Genomic DNA, 16,596 nt, shown 5'->3' with positions numbered 1-16,596 from the left:
AGGAGCCCCTAAGTGTTACAAGGAGGAGAATGACACGCTCAGACTATGTCCCAAAGTCCCGGATATGGAGAATGGTAGGTGGGCATCAGACTTCCACACTGAAGCCCCAGGGCTGTAAACAAGCGTCCCTGGTTCTGAAGCATTATTCTCCCCTGCAAGAATAGAATGATGTTTGAGGAGGGGAAAAGCCTTTTTTGCATTCCTCTGCTATTGGTACCAAGCACACAGCCTTTTCCCATAGGAAGCAGACAGCAGCTGGTCAGGGGCCATCTCACTCAGTTTCCCTGGAGGGACACAGCAAAACAGCCATTCATCCCTCACTACATGAGAAAAGCCCTTGTTTCTCTAGGATCACCTGGTTTCCAAAGCCTATAAAAGACAAGCCCCCAACTACTGGCTTTTTTAGCTTCTTCTGGTGATCCTGGCTACTTTCTTTCCTCTTTCCCTTCTTCCTTCTCTCTCATCCCTCCTCGTCCTTGACACTTTGCTGGTGCTAGAGAGCAGTGGATCCCTGGGACCACCAGGAAGAAGGCTAGTGCTTAAAGGGCCTACTTCCCACATGGTCTGCCAAGGCTGCTGTACTTAATCTCAGTTTGGAAATCATCTAATGGAAGAAGCAGATCTGGGAGGACAGGAGTTTGTTTGCGGTGCTAGCCAAAGGACTCTTTGTGTTTCTCTGCTCTGATTTTGACTTGATCATGTATATGCATAGACTCTTTAAACTTTTCTCCTGTGATATTAAAATAAAGCCACTTCTGTACCCTCCCTACCCTAACCCCAAGGTATCAGATTAAGCAAGGTGTGTGTGTTTGGGGCATGCCATATTCTTTATGACACATAGAGGTCATTGGCCTCAAGGACCCTCTTGTCATATTGCTCCTAGGCCTGGTCTCCAGGTGTGACAAACTTGGTAAGAGCAATGTGGACAGAGATGCTTGGCTCTTGCACTGGCCTAGCCTGGCCACCGCAGCTGCTGCCTTTTTACTATAGCATTGTAGCAGGACCAGTTTTGTGGAGAGGAATGCAGCAACTACTTTTGTTTCTGCTCTGCTAGAAAAATACTCTTTGTTCCAATGATTTACAAACTCTCTCTGCTGTCTTTTTTAATGAATTTGGATGTCTAGACACCTATTTTTGCCCCTGTTAAGGACACCTTGTCTCTGACAAGGGAAAAAGTAAAACAAGAATTCTTAGGCATAAAGAATTTGCCCTGGTGAAATTTAACTATTTACATTTCTGACTCCATGTACCACTCACCCTACCACACCAACCAATGGAACTGATTTGGCCTTAGGTTTTGACAGGTGCTTACAAAGCCAGCAGAAAGAAGCTGCTTCTGCCCTACCCTACCCCTCCTCTCTGTAGTACTGTGCCAAGAGGCTGTTGGACCAGTTAGGGTGCTGGCCAAAATACTCAGCTAACTGTTCTCACACATAGAAAGATGGTGTTATCTGAGTCCTTGAAGGCCCGGGATGGGTAGGCCCAGAGCTCTGGTGTGGTAGGTACAGGCTCCACGGAGTAAGGATTTGGTCCTCAGTCATTCATTCCCCAGATAGTTAATGAACACCTGTTGTTTTCCAGGCACTGTGTTAGACACTATGCCAAATATTAGGAATACAGCAGTGAATATAGGGGGCTTAACCACTATCCTTACAGAGCAGACAGCCTTGAGACTGTTGAAACTGGGGATTCATAGCAGTCTGTCTTTGCCTGAACAACTGCTCTGGTATCTGGAGCAGGGCCGTATGTGGTTCTGTCTTCTGGTCTGTGGCAGGCACAGTGCTGGGGTCCCAGTGACATAAGTGTTTAGAAACTTGCCAGAGGGCCTTCTGGGGTAAAAAACAACTAATAAAAATAACACAATATGGAGAGCTTTCTAAAACCACTGATGGAGTTCTCCTAAAAAAGGAGAAAATGCAGGATCACTCTTAGGTCTTAGCAAAATCAGAAGAGGCAGAGTATAAGTAGGTAAAAGAGAACTTGACCATTTTCTGTTCTGTTTCCTTGAATATAAGTGAGTTCTAAAGAGCTGGGAATTTTACTATAGGACATCCTGGGTTTATCTATTATGTACGTAGATTATATAAGAGAGAGAAAGAGAGAGAGCAAGGGCTGAGCGCAGTGGCTTACACCTGTAATCCCAGCACTTTGGGAGGCCGAGGTGAGTAGATCACAAGGTCAGGAGTTCAAGACCAGCCTGGCCAACATGGTGAAACCCCATCTCTACTAAGGATAAAAAAATTAGCCGGGCGTGGTGGCACCTGCCTGTAATCCCAGCTGCTCGGGAGGCTGAGGCAGGAGAATTGCTTGAACCCGGCAGGCAGAGGTTGCAGTGAGCCAAGATGGCACCACTGCACTCCAGCTTGGGCGACAGAGCAAGACTCCATCTTGAAAAAAAAAAAAAAAGAGGGAGCAAGAAACTACTACAGACCTTTTTCTACTTTATTTTTATTATTTAGTGTCATGGTTTGGAATGGTCAGGGAATAAACTGTTCCCATATAAGTGAATTTTTCACATGACCAAATTTACCTTTAAAAAACAATATGTGGGCTGAGCGCGGTGGCCCATGCTTGTAATCTCAGCACTTTGGGAGGCCGAGGCGGGTGGATCACCTGAGATCAGGAGTTCGAGACCAGCCTGGCCAACATGGTGAAACCCCGTCTCTACTAAAAATACAAAAATTAGCTGGGTATGGTGGTGGGTGCCTGTAATCCCAGCTACTCGGGAGGCTGAAGCAGGAGAATCGCTTGAACCCGGGAGGTGGATGTTGCAGTGAGCAGAGATTGCACGTTGCACTCCAGCCTGGGCAAAAACAGTGAAACTCCATCTAAAAAAAAAAAATGTGTTTAACATTAACTTTCCAGTCCCTTTTACAATATTATGATGTCTCCTTCCATCTTAAACCAGTTATGCTGAATATATTATGTATTTTTGATGCCTTCAGAAATGAGTTCCTACTACGATGTTAAGGCACATTACTATTATTAGGTATGTGGAAGCAGATTTTTAAAGTGTAGCATACTAAGTAAGGATAATTGGTTATAATTAATAAGATATTTTACTACAATACAGTAATGCTCTCTCAAGACCAACTGAAAAGGGTTGAGATACTTTTACACCAAATGATTCTAGGCAACTTTTTGAATTCTCATGTCTGCTTAAAATAATTTTAATTCTCACGCCTTCACTTACTAATGTCAGCTGGTGCTTCTTCCTCTTGTCAATTTACTTAAACCAGAAGTGTCCTTTCTAATTGCTGATTTCAGTCTACTCTAGGCCAGAAAGCCCACTTTTATTAGACTTGCTTCTGAAATGTGACTTGGTAGATTTGAGTTGGAGCTTGGAAGACTTTCTTGTAAGTAACTGGTGTGGATTTTGTGGAAAAACTGAGCACGCGGTGAAGGCAAGAATGTCTAGGATTTGTTCAGTATTCCATTCCCAGTGCCTCACACCATGCTTGGCTAGAGTAGATGCTCAGCAAATATTTGATGAATGGACTCATCTCTCTGCTGAAAGGCCTGCTTGCTTCTTTTCACGTTCTTGACTGAATTCCATGTGGTCACAGTTGGAGGAAAAGGTCCCTCTGGGTGAGGGAATCAGGCTGTTTTACATTTATACAACGTGATAGACTCTCCATGGGCCCTCCTAGCCACTCCTTGGAATTTTATGGAGTAAATGTGACAATTGTCATTTTACAAATGTGAAATCTGCAAACTCTCTCCAGGAGAATTTGCATTTTTAATCCGGATTCGTGATCACTCACTATCCCACCTCCACTTTCCTTTTTTTTTTTTTAATTTAAATTTTGGGTAACACCAAGTATTAATATTACAAATATATTTGACATGATAGCATTTCTTTCAAAAATATAAGACCAGTTTTGCAAGGCACTCAAAACCTGTCAAGGCTGCTCCAGAAGGCATCCAAATAAATGGCCATCCTAAGACAGTACTAATTTAGAGTCATGTGTTCCAACAGTTCATTCCTGAGAATCTAGCCCCATCACCAACCCTTCCTCTCTTTCAAGTTCTTACATCTGATAATTTGAGACAAACCCTTGGCACAGCCAGCACATAACCAAGAACTGGTTATTTGATACCAAGCCAAGAAGAGTATAGGTTTTTGAAAAAAAGTCTTTTGTGTTAGTTTAATCTATGTCAGTTGGTTTGTTGATTTGAATGGCAGTATGTCATCCTCATCTTCATCCGGGCTGGCAGAGCCATGCAAGAAGCTGGCTGGCAGCCAGTCATGGAAGTGAGTTCAGGCCTAGTGACAGAGAGCCCCTCTGCCCAGGAAGGAATGGGCTCATGAGTCCAGTGACCGTAGATGGGCCTTTGAGGTGAGGAAGAATCTAGCATTCGGAATAATAAGAGATTGCTAAGCCCAGCTCCACCAATGACGAGCTGGAGGACCCAGGACAAGCTCTCTTGAACTTTCTGAGCATTAGTTTCCCCATTGTAAGAGTATAGTCATCCCTGTCTGCCCATTTCAGAGTTGAGAGACTTGGATAATGTAGGTAGAGGGGCTTTATAGTCTACTGAGTACCATCTCTGCCAGTAACAGGTTTTCTGCTGTGTTAACTGAGGTTTTGGCAAAGCATTGTCCTAGTAGGCCTTGAATTCCTTCATACCAAGTGAAACACCAGTGTTGCCCATACCTGCAAAAGGAGGAGGCTTTTCCAGAACTCTTATAACCAGACCAGGGATCCCTGAGTTGGTGCCCAGGATCCTGAGGATTGTAATCCTAATTTCCTTCTAGGGTAAGAGACAGCTTATCACAAAATCTATTCTTCAAGGACTTCGTGTGCAGACCTAAGGTGATGTAGACACCATTGAAGCCTTCAATCCAAAATATGCCATCTGTATTTCATGAGACAAGATGTGGTATGATTCTCCCCCAAGGCAAGGCACCAATTAGTTTGTTAACTAGGGGCCCCCTGTCACTTTATTTCATTCATTCCAGTAACTTTGAGGCCCTCCTTCAATGCCTAGCCCCCAGCAGAGCAATGGAGGATTCAATACCAAAAACATAGTTCCTGCCCTTCTGGAACTTGGGATTCAGCTACATATACTTAGTTATGTGATAGTTGCTGCCATGTCTTTGGGTTGAAAAAGAAAGGCTGCCTTTGGCTGTGCTGCCTGGGAAGACTTCCTGGGCTTAAGGATTTCCTTAAGTGCTTCAAGGGAAGCTCATCCTTGCTCTCAATCAGGAGCCCACAACACCAGCCTGTTAGCTTTGGCTCTTCCTGCTCTGTTTTCAGGTTGACAAGCCTAACACAACAGCTTCAAAACACACACATGCACAGTAAGTTAAGCCACTGTTTCTTTGTACCACTTACCTGTATTTCTTGGATCATGCTTTTCCTGGATTTTCTTTTCAGAGCTGTCAGAATAGATTTCCTACTCTGCCACTGCAAGATCCTGGCTGGCAGCCCCATCACTGTTTGCACAGCTCTCTCTCGTGCAGGCAGGGCCAGGGAGAGACCTCAGCAATGGCTTCCCACGTGGCACGAAACTTGCTGATGAGTCCCAGCAAGAGAGTGGGGCCTGCCTCTGCCAGACCCTGTGCTCTGAAGAGTAGTCCTTATGGAGAGATGGGGTTGGGGCGATGGGAAGGGGGGCAAGATGATGGAAAGCATTTAGGAAGCCTCACACTGGGAGGGGGCTTCAGGTCTAGCGGGAGAAGACTCAGAGCAGCAGAACTGGTCAGCTAACCAAACACTCATAACTAACATTGTTCTGTACTTTATGGTCACAGACACTGTCTCATTGGATCCTCATCTAAATCCTGAAGGCTACCATCTACCCTCATTTTATAAACACTCTAAGGCTCAAATTAGTTAAGTGACTATAGCAGATCAGGGGGCAGAGCCAGACCTAGAGCCCAGGGCTGCCTAACACCAGCACTCTTGAGCTGTAGCTTCATGGTTTATGGCCACTGACAGACAGCTGGCCCAGGGAAAGCCACTCAGCTGACTCTGAAGTGCACCTGGTTAGAGATGGTAGCCTTTCTAATGGAACATAATTCCGGCTGAGGTTGATGAGAAATGATGAGGATTGTGCTATGGACTGAACTCTTTTCCCAGAATTCATATGTTAAAGCCCTAACCTGCAATGTAGTTGTATTTCGAGACAGGGGTTTTAGGAGGTAATTAAATGAGGTTGTAAGGGCGGTGCCCTAATCCAGTAGGACTGATGGCCTTATAAAAGGAAAGGAGAGATCTCGCTCTCTAAATGCCCTCACCAAGGAGAGACCATGTGAGCACATAGCAAGAAGGCAGCTGTCTGCAAACCAGGAAGGCCCTCACCAACCCCACCATGCTGGTTCCCTGATACCAGACTTGCAGCCTCCAGAACTGTGGAAAATAAGTTTCTGTTGTTTAAGTGGCCCAGTCTATGGTATACTGTTATGGCAGCCCAAGCCAACTAAGATAGTTTTGTATTGAATCTATAAACTTCTTCCCTCCACTGAAAATTCACCTATGGTTTCCAGGTGTCCACTAGCCTCTGGTTTGAAGACCAAAAGGGGAGCTATGCACCTACGGTCTTCTCTCCAGAGAATGATCAGGAATAGCTCCAAGGAAGCCTTGAAGTACTCTCTCTTGTGTTCTGTTTAGTCAAAGAGTTTCCATATGATTTGTCCCAAATTCAAAATGTAGGAATGTAATTTTCAGTGAGAAATATTATATTTATTTACTGATTTATTTTTATGTGTGTCTCCCATCTTTTTAAAAAATAAACTAGGGGGTACAAGTGTATTTCTGTTACACGGACATATTGAATAGTGATGAAGTCTGGGCTTTTAGTGTAACAATCACCTGAATAGTATACATTGTACCCATCAGGTAATTTCTCATTCCTCACTCCCCTCCCACTTTCCCACCTTTCCCTCCCATTTCTGTTCTTTCACTCTCTATGTTCATGTGTACACAGTATTTAGCTCCCACTTATAGGCAAAAACATGTGGTATTTGACTTTCTGAATATTTCACTTAAGATAATGGCCTCCAGATCCATCCATGTTGCTGCAAAAGACATGATTTCATTTTTTTTGTGGCTGAGTAGTATTTTATGGTGTATTTATATATGCCCATACATACCTCACTTTCTTTATGCAGTCATCTGTTGATGGACATTTAGGTTAGTCCATCTCTTTGCTATTGTGAATAGTGCTGTCATAAACATACACGTGTGAGTATCCTTTTTATATGGTGATTTATTTTCCTTTGGGTAGATATCCAGTTGGTAGTTCTGTTTTCGGTTGAGAAACCTCCATACTGTTTTCCAGAGAAGTTGTACTAATTTACATTCCCACCAACAGCGTATAAGCGTTCTCTTTTCTCTGTATCCTCGCCAACATCTGTTATTCTTTGACTTTTTAATAATAGCCATTCTGATTGGTGTAAGATGGTATCTCATTGTGGTTTTAATTTGCATTCATCTGATGATTAGTGATGTTGAGCATTTTTTCATATGCTTGTTGGCCATTTGTATGTCAAAAAGAATATATTTAAAGATGCAGCATTTTGGGTCATCTTCTCATTTTTAATTGGGTACTTGGTGACACCGGTGTATACACTTTGTGAAAATTGAGCTTATTCACCTAAGCAAGGTAGGTGAGTGGCCATAGGGGTGTGTGTGTGTGTGTGTGTGTGTGTGTTTGTGTGTGTGATGTCAATAAAAAGGTTACTTCTTTTTAAATTCACCACCTTAAAACCCAGAGCAATGGAGCAATTTGCCTAGGGTCACAAAGCCAGTTGGTAAATAAATACAAGAACCCAGATCTCCTAGCTCTTTAGTTAGCACCTATTTAAGAATCACATCCAGGAACAAGGTTCCATTTCAATGTCTTTTGATCTGAATGTTGTTGGAAATTCCGTTGATTTCCTCAGAGCCCTACTCTGCGTCTGAAGGTGGGCATCATATTTGAAAGACTGCTTCTCATTACTATTGAGGCCATGCATGCTCCCTACTTGCTCTCTCTGGCTGATGAGTGTGGCCACCAAAGAAATCTACAGGTAGTCCATTCCCTGCCATTGGTGCAGTGCTCTGGAAGGAAGCTCTGTGGGAAGCCCCTTTATGTTTGTGTTGGCCTTGTGCACTCTGAAAGATGAGGCAGGTGGCTGGCCAGGCTCACAGTGGTGCCTGCCTTAGGACTTATGGGCAGCCCTTTGTCTGGACAAAGGTGACAGACCAACAGTTATTGACTTAGTAACAGCTCCATCAGTAAGGCAAATGGAGAGAACACCATAGTGTAAATCTGAGATGTCTCTTAATTATGCGTATTTTGTTCATTGAGCAAGACTCTCATATCCCACAATGACTCCACTGACTTTGGAAAGCTCAAGCAGTCCAAGTGACATTTTACCACCTAAGGCCTAAGAGTGAATGGTGGGATGAAATAAAACTGAGCCCTGCTCTCATCTCCACATCTTTCAAAAAGCCCCTCAGACAACCCTCTCAAGACAACCCTACTCAAAACCCTGATCATTAAGGTCAGGCTGTTTGCATTTCCAGCCCTGCCCCCTGCCCCAAAGGGTAGTGCTTAGTCCAATTCAGCTAACGGTTCATCTGTGCTCATGACATCAGACTGCCACCCTCTGTGCCACAAGCCCACCTGAATTAGCCCACTGAGTGTTGTTAGTGCTGTGGGCTGGCCCCTTCCTGAACCTCCTGATCCTGTCTCCATAATGTCTAAAATGTGGTTGGAAAGACAGCATAGACTAGATGTCCCATTCTGGCTCATAACCAAGCCATGGGGTGGTAGGGTTGGGGGTTCTCATCAGTCCTAGTAGACTCCTTACCTGTAGCCTGGTTAAGTCCTGTCATAGGTGGTCCAATGGGTAAAGCTCCTTAGAACTCCATGGTAACCAAACTGCGTACATCCATTTGCATCTTCTGCAATCCAGGGATTTAAAAGTAATGGCTTCTGGCAAGTCATCTCACTGCACTGCTGGTCATCTCTGTAAACTCGCTCTGTAAACGGCAGCTGATAACTAGCTCTGTTCCTTGAGGGAACCAACAGGTCCCTAAGGGGCTCTGCCTCACTCCAGTGAGGTTCAGGAGCCCAAATGGAGTAAGTTCCAGTTAAGCTCTTCATGTTCTGTGCTGATATGCCAGGCACCAGGAGTTGTCTTTAACATTGTACCTGTGCCAGCCAGGCTGGCCAGTGTAATATTTTTCAATTAGCAAATCTTCCAATAATAGCGTTTTAACAATGAAGATCTAAAGAAAAAACTTGTTCTTAATTTTTGTCCAAGGAGGGGAAAAAAAAAGAAGACTTCTAATAATCATATCATCATAAACTCTAATGTGGGGAACATTTGGCTGTGTTACAAAATTTGCAGCTAATAGTTAAAATAAAGATTTAAGTAAATGCCTTTATCAATAAAGTAAATGATAGGGCATATTCTTCTCAGCCAGAGTCAGAAATGGCAGCACATAGCCATGTGCTGAATTGTCACACAGTGCAAGTCTTTAAAATTCCTTCTGGATTTGAAGGTATTAACAAGTCCCTATCAACAGTCTCTAAAGGCTTTTGATGTCATTTTAGCTATTGAACGAAAATATGTGAACTATTACTTTGTTGATTTTGTTCTTAAACTAAACTGCATTATCATCTGAGAGTGTGTTCTTAAAGTATTGTTAAAAGTACTTTGAAAACTTGTAAATCCCTGTAATTTATGTTTCTCCTGCCTCTGCTGTTTCATTCTTTCCTTCTGGTTTTAATTTGAATGTAGTCCTGTCTGGGTGTGTACCTGTAAAATTGTGTTTTTCCAAGTACAATTTACAGTTCTGACCTTAGGTTTACAGTGTTCCCAACCTTCTAGGAGCTTCCTCCTATACCACGAAGTGGGCTTTGGGTCACCCAGCTCTTTCATATTAGAACTGTCTAATCAAGGTTACTTGAAACAGATCTAATTTTGACATTTCTTAGTTTATCATGGAGGCCTAGGGAGTAAATTAAGAGGGCTTCCCTGCAAGCCCATTCGTTGCATTGCCCTATTTCTTTAAATGTACACAGTTGTAAACTTAAGACTGCTTCAAGACAACAGTCTCATTTATCTAAACAGTTCTCCTTTTAGACTCAGTGGCACTGATGGAAACAAAGATAAGAAGTATAGATTGGAGAAAGGTCTTTTGGAGCCTATAACTTTTTTTGAAACTGTTCCCATTTTCCTTAGAATTACCTTTTCTTTCTTGGACCTGCCTGCATACAGAATAGATCTGTCTGCATTGAGTGTATTCAGTGAGCTAAGCTAAGGGAAGACTGCAGTGGGCAGGGCCTTACTTTCTTGTGAGTGAACTCTTTGCAGGTTTTAAGGAATATGACTACTCTGCTTTAAGGGGGTGTGGGGAGCACTTTGTTAAAGCAATGTGCATTCTGAATCCATTTCATAGGCGTCCTTACTCCGTGGCAGCTACACTTTTAATCGTGGATTATAATAACTTTTAAATGAGTGCAAAACTTTCAGGATCTTTTCCTTAAGTTGGGAAATGAGATTTTTTTTTTTTTCTGCTCTTTTCGAGTATCACTTAAATTAAGCTCTGGTACGGACTCAGGAGTCTTTTTCTTTACACTCCTTCAGCATGTTTTCCATGGTGCTAGCCGACACTGTGCAGGCGGGTGAGGGACAGGCTGGGGCGTTTCGGCAGCTGACCTGGGCTGCTCTTCCATTTCAGGTGATCGTGCAGTCCGGCCGCCACCCCACAGTGCTGCAGAAGCTCTGCCAGTTGCCCTTCCAGTATTTCAGTGACCCACGGCTGATCAAAGTACTGTTCCCTTCACTTATCGCTGCTTGTTACAACAACCGTCAAAACAAGATCATTCTGGAGCAAGAGATGAGCTGTGTTTTACTGGCCACTTTCATTCAGGTACCTTCTACATTATGCGTAATTGTCTAGCTTTATGTGTAAACTAATGCGACAGAAATGTAAAAGTAAGCCAGCTGTTTATTTTTGCCTTCCATACTACCTTTTAAAATCTTCACATATTTATGTGCTCCAAAATTGATTTCTAAAATATCAGCATAGTTTCTGAAATATTACTGGAACTGCGATTGGATGTTGTATAATTTCTACTTGGAGGATTTCAAAGGAAGGATACTTTTCTAGTTAATGAAATGGTAACCCGTACTCAGGAAATGTTTTTAAAAGACTGCCAGACTTCTTTAAGGCTTTAACTATTGTATTTATCTTGCTTTTATTCTAACTATAGGAAATAGATAATTACTGAAGAAAGATGAATTAAAATTAGTTTATTTGTACATTTTTAAATGATTTTCATATATGTGTAAAATAAAAACCTGTTATATTGATTTTTTTAATGTAAAACAACTTTTAAGTACAGCCTTATATTTTAAATTCTGTAGGGCTAGAATCAGAATTAGTGCCATAGCAAAGTACTATTTCCACATCTAAATTAACTCAGTCAGCTGAAAAACCAAGTTGACTATGCTTTAACATTTGCTACTAACTCATCCTGTGAATTTCTTTTTGTCATTGTAGAGCATTATTTGCTGAAAATCTCCCATTTCTTTCACATATTCCACCATAAGATGTGTTTTTGCTCCATGACACACATGTGATGAGTAGACAGTACTTTCTGGTCTTCAGAATAATGAAACAGAAAGCAGAGTTCTGTATTAGTATTCTTCCATATTCTGGTGAATATACATCTATCTCTGTCAAAAGGATATGACAGTACCCAGCTGGCTGGGAACTAGAGGATGGCTAAGGAGTTCCCCGAGCCCTCTTCATCTTAGACAACATTTCAAAGTTTATGTTTTCCAAACTATCCTGTATTAGATAATTAATAAACGCAACTAGATCAATTATGTTAGAAAAGTTTTGTTTTCGGCTTAATTGTTCTGTTTGAATCTACGTTTTATTTTCTGAAAAAAAAGTTAAATTAGATATTTAGATCTACAAATATGGATTTCAAAAACTGTCTTATAGTTAATATCTTAAGAAAATTTTACAGTATATAACATCATATCAACACTTAGGATTCTTCATATATTTTTAGAGCCTTAGGATTAAATTAAATAGAAAATACATTATGGGCCAGGTGTGGTGGCTCACATCTGTAATCCGAGCACTTTGGGAGGCCGGGGTGAGCAGATCACTTGAGGTCAGGAGTTTGAGACCAGCCTGGCCAACATAGTAAAACCCCGTCTCTGTGGGCACCTGTAATCCCAGCTACTCGTAAGGCTGAGGCAGGAGAGTAGCTTGAACCTGGGAGGCAGAGGTTGCAGTGAGCCAAGATCATGCCACTGAACTTCAAGCTGAGTGACAGAGCGAGACTCCATCAAAAAAAAAAAAGAAAAGAAAATACAAATACATTATGGATAATTTTAAGAGTGTGCTCTTTCTAAATTCAGATTATTCATTCTTTTATTGAACAGGTAATTTTTGAGTGTGTAAGGTGTGCTGGGCACTGCAAATACAGCAACAAATAAAACAGATAAAAATTCCTGCCTTCACAGATCTTTCATTAAAGTGGAGAAGAGTCAAGCAAAAGACAAAAAAAAAAAATTAGTAAAACAAATAGTATGTCAGATACTATGCTAAGTGCTATGGCAATAAGTGCTGTGGAGAAAAGTAAGGCAGGAAAAGGAGCTAGGGACTTCAGGGAGATGATGTGCAGGTTTTTATGATGTGGGCAGAGAGGCCTCAACAAAGACAGTGATGTTTGAGCGAAACCAATTTCACATCTGTATCAGCTTAGTTCCTTATGTTTTCAACTGCATAGACAATGACTTATAATGATACAAATGATATCAGGATCTAAAGATTATATATATTTCTTGTGTTTATCTGATATTGATCACAAAGTACTAAGTCTACCTTTCTCTATTACAAAAAAAATCTGTAACATAAATTTTGTAAATGCTAAAAAAAATTTCTTGTATTGTTTATTTCAGATAGCATATTAGACTTGTAGAGTTAAATCAAGTTTTTTTCTATAAATGTGCTCAAGAGAATGAATATAGATAGGATTTTAGTTTATAATGTGGTTCCTCAAGGTCTCTATGTGTTACATTATAACTGAGTTACTAGAAAATGATATTAAAATAGCAGCTGGTTGTCTTAGGTTTCTGAAGATTTACATATTTTATATTACATTTTTCATTTTCCATCTACATGCAAAATTACCAGACTTTAAGATTTAGCTGCAGAATACATAGGGCTTTCATATTTGTACTTTTTAAAAAAATGATCAAAACCTGTTGATATTTTAAGATAGTAAATTTGGCTTAAATTTTAGTTTATTAGATAAAAAGTTGTAATTTCCAAAGTAGGCAGCAAGTTGTCCCCTGGTGATAATTTAGCAAGATGTAAGTCATTACTATTTATGAGAACCTGCACTACGTACCATCAGTTTCTTCAGCGTTTATATTTGGGCCCCAAAATACTCATACAAAAGTGGCTGCATGAATCAGAAGTATATTTAAAGCCACCCTTAGTGAAATTCTCTGTTCATAGCATTGATAGAAAAACACTTTTCTCTCCTCATACAGGATTTGGCACAGACTCCAGGTCAAGCGGAAAACCAGCCTTACCAACCCAAAGGTATGTCTCTATTGAAATTAAATTTCATGTGTTTGTTAGCCAAATGGACATCTTTCTTATCCTTTCCTCTGGAACTGTTACATTATATGTAAAATTTTATACATAACCTAAAAATATTTGAGATTCAGATACCAAGTATATTTCAGTAAGTAAAGAAATCGATTTTGTCATGAAGCATGAATGCATCCAAATATGTATAGAAATCTATGGGAGTAAAAGAAAAGCACAAATATCTTTGTATAATTTATAATCATCTCATGCAAGATATATTAAATGGTAAATAATTACTAAAGAGCCGCTTTGTAATACAGGAGCCAGATCATTAATACTGGCCCACATTTCTCACATAAATGCTGAAATCACATAGGTTTGGTTCCTTATCCATGTTCAGAATAAAGTTATCAGTAATAGTAGCCCACAATTTCCCCCCAAGTTCAAGTAGTTGAACTTTTGTTTTGAAAATAATTGTTTTACATGGAGAAAAAGTCATCTAATTGGCAAAGTCCAGGGCAAAAGATTTACAAGTTGTTTTTTTTTCCTATAGCATTCCTGCTGGGGTGTTTGCTGTGATCAGAGTTAAGAGATGTAGAATTTTTACCGCATTTTTACTTTTTTAAATATTCTGCTACCCAGACTGTAATTGAAGTACAAGTTGCTCTTTGGGTGTTATGACAGCATCTCTGATGAATGAGACCCTAATCCAGATCTTCTTCAATTCTTCCATTAGTTTGATAGTCTTTAAAGTGGCCATTTAGAGGTACACTCCCAGCAGGACCCTTTAGGGCACCCACCAAGAAACCCTTACTTGGTGGGGGTGGGGGTGTTACCTTGGACTCTTTCACACACACACACACACAAAAAGTCCTCTACAGTGGACAGGTGTTGAAAAGTGCACAGAAGAAAATATAACTAAAGCTATTACAATATCATGAAAAGAAAAAAAAAAGACGTTTTATTGACTCAGGCACCCAGAAAAGTTAAACAGAAAGCTATGCAACTTTTCAGAAATTCAAGTCCACATCCTTGTCGGTACCATTTGTCTGAGCAAGAATTAGTCTGCAAGTTCAGTTCTGCCCTGACCCAGTCACAGCCCTTTTTTTGTTTTGTTTTGTTTTAACTACTGGAGGATACCTGGGGAGGAATCAGCAAAATGTGTTACTGTTCTTACAAAACAATTTCATTTTGAATAAATTAAAATGCTTAGAAAAATCTAATGTATTTATTTTCAATTGTACAGCAGTTTTGTTTTGTTTTGTTTGCCACTAAGAAGTATAAGCATTTTTTTCTTACTCTTTCTCCTGATCATAAAGATGAGTCACAATTTGTTACATTGTCTGGAAGACACAGTCCCAGAAGCTGCCTCTGTCTGCTTGGTGGACTGAGGCCTGTGGAAGTCTCAACCTTCTTTCTTTTCCAAGGGACCATCTTCCCTGATTTTCATGCTTTCCCCCAGTTACAGTAGGCTTAACCCACAGAACAGCAAAGGGGGAATTGGTCTCTCCTTTGCTCAGAAAGGGTCATCACTATGTTAATGACAGCTCATAATATGTTGCTTGATTTTTTTTTAATGATGATGCCTCACTAAGTTGCCAGTTTGCACCTTGGGTATTTGTTCCCCTTTTGCCTAGATTAAGTCCTCATAAAATGTCTCAAGATATTTTGAGTTCATTGTCCAGGTACACCTTTAAATATAAAAGCAGCTCTTGGTAATACCACATTCCTATTGCCCAGGAAGAATTTTGGTTTTCAAATACCTACTGCCTGTCTAGCCGCAATTGTTTACTTTACCTATGTCACTGGCCAGTAAAGCTCCTATCATTCATTCCTACTGCTTTGTTAGATAGGCTGTGCTATATTTGAATAATTTTAAAGATATACTTAAAACTACATTTATGTTTTAAGTTAAATAGACTTTCAGAAAACGTCATCATTTACATACAGTTTTCCCCTTTCATGGCTAACTTAAGGATAGAATATAGGACTGTCATTTTAGTTTGTTCTTTTTTTTTTTTTTTTTTTTGAGACAGGGTCTCTCTATGTTGCCTATCCTGGAGTGCAATGGCTACTCACAGGTGCGATCATAGCAAACTATAGCCTCTAACTCCTGGGCTCAAGCATTCCCCCGACTTCAGCCTTCCAAATAGCTCGGACTACAGGCGCGCACCACCGTGCTTGCCTGGTTGCTAATTTTTTTCTCATTGTGGAGTCCAAAAACATCTTTTTGTAATTTATATAGGGGTTAATGTCTGAATATGTTAAAGGACAAACTGGATTGTGGTTAAAATATATGTCATATATTTTATACTACAGATAGATTGATACACATAGATCAATCACCTTATTTACCTAAAATGTGTCATGGTTTATTTGAAGTGGATATCTCCATTTTATACTCAGATATCAAAATAAGTTTAATTTATGAATCTTCAAAGAATTTAACCCTCTTTTATTTAACTTTTTTCTCTTTTTTCCCCCTCTCAGGGAAATGCCTTGGTTCCCAAGACTATCTTGAGCTGGCTAACAGATTTCCTCAGCAGGCCTGGGAAGAAGCTCGACAGTTTTTCTTGAAAAAAGAGAAAAAATAAATGTTTTGGTTGATTCTGTATTTGAGTACCCTTGTTAATATTTTAAATTGTTCAAACAAACATTCTAATTGTTCCTTAAGAACTCATTTTCACATGTTTATACTCTTCCCACACTGTAGATATGGCATGTACTTTACACTATTTATAATGACTGTAGATACTTGAATGTTCTACTTGCTAATTTTGCAAGTTGAGTTTATTTCATTTATGCAGAGTATCTTGGAGTTTGGTAATTTCCATCTTATGATAATATATACTTTGCATTTGTAATATGGGTGAAAGGAGACATAAAATTAGCAAGTCTGTTTTGTTCTTGTAATAAAGTAACTTATTCTGTTTTCATTGTTGACTTTTCATGTTAAGGAAATACGAATCTGAAAGAAAAATGTTAACTCCAGCTCTTGAAGTATCTTAAATAAAGACTTAATTAAAGTTTA

At 40.2% G+C, this 16,596-nt stretch overlaps 1 protein-coding gene across 13 annotated transcripts in view; it reads left to right on the top strand.

The window, feature by feature from the left end:
• Window positions 1–16,596, top strand: part of SCAPER (S-phase cyclin A associated protein in the ER) — a 556,007-nt gene extending 539,411 nt beyond the window's left edge. For all 13 annotated transcript variants that reach the window (XM_063699056.1, XM_063699058.1, XM_063699055.1 and 10 more), the window contains 3 exons: window positions 10,683–10,874; window positions 13,523–13,574; window positions 16,056–16,596. In XM_063699056.1, the coding sequence (XP_063555126.1) occupies window positions 10,683–10,874; window positions 13,523–13,574; window positions 16,056–16,159 (348 nt within the window). In that variant the 3' untranslated portion in view covers window positions 16,160–16,596. The remainder of the gene's footprint in view (window positions 1–10,682; window positions 10,875–13,522; window positions 13,575–16,055) is intronic.

Source organism: Gorilla gorilla, chromosome 16, assembly GCF_029281585.2.
Source record: "Gorilla gorilla gorilla isolate KB3781 chromosome 16, NHGRI_mGorGor1-v2.1_pri, whole genome shotgun sequence".
Taxonomy (NCBI): Eukaryota; Metazoa; Chordata; class Mammalia; order Primates; family Hominidae; genus Gorilla; species Gorilla gorilla.
This window is presented reverse-complemented; position numbering and strand designations above follow the sequence as displayed.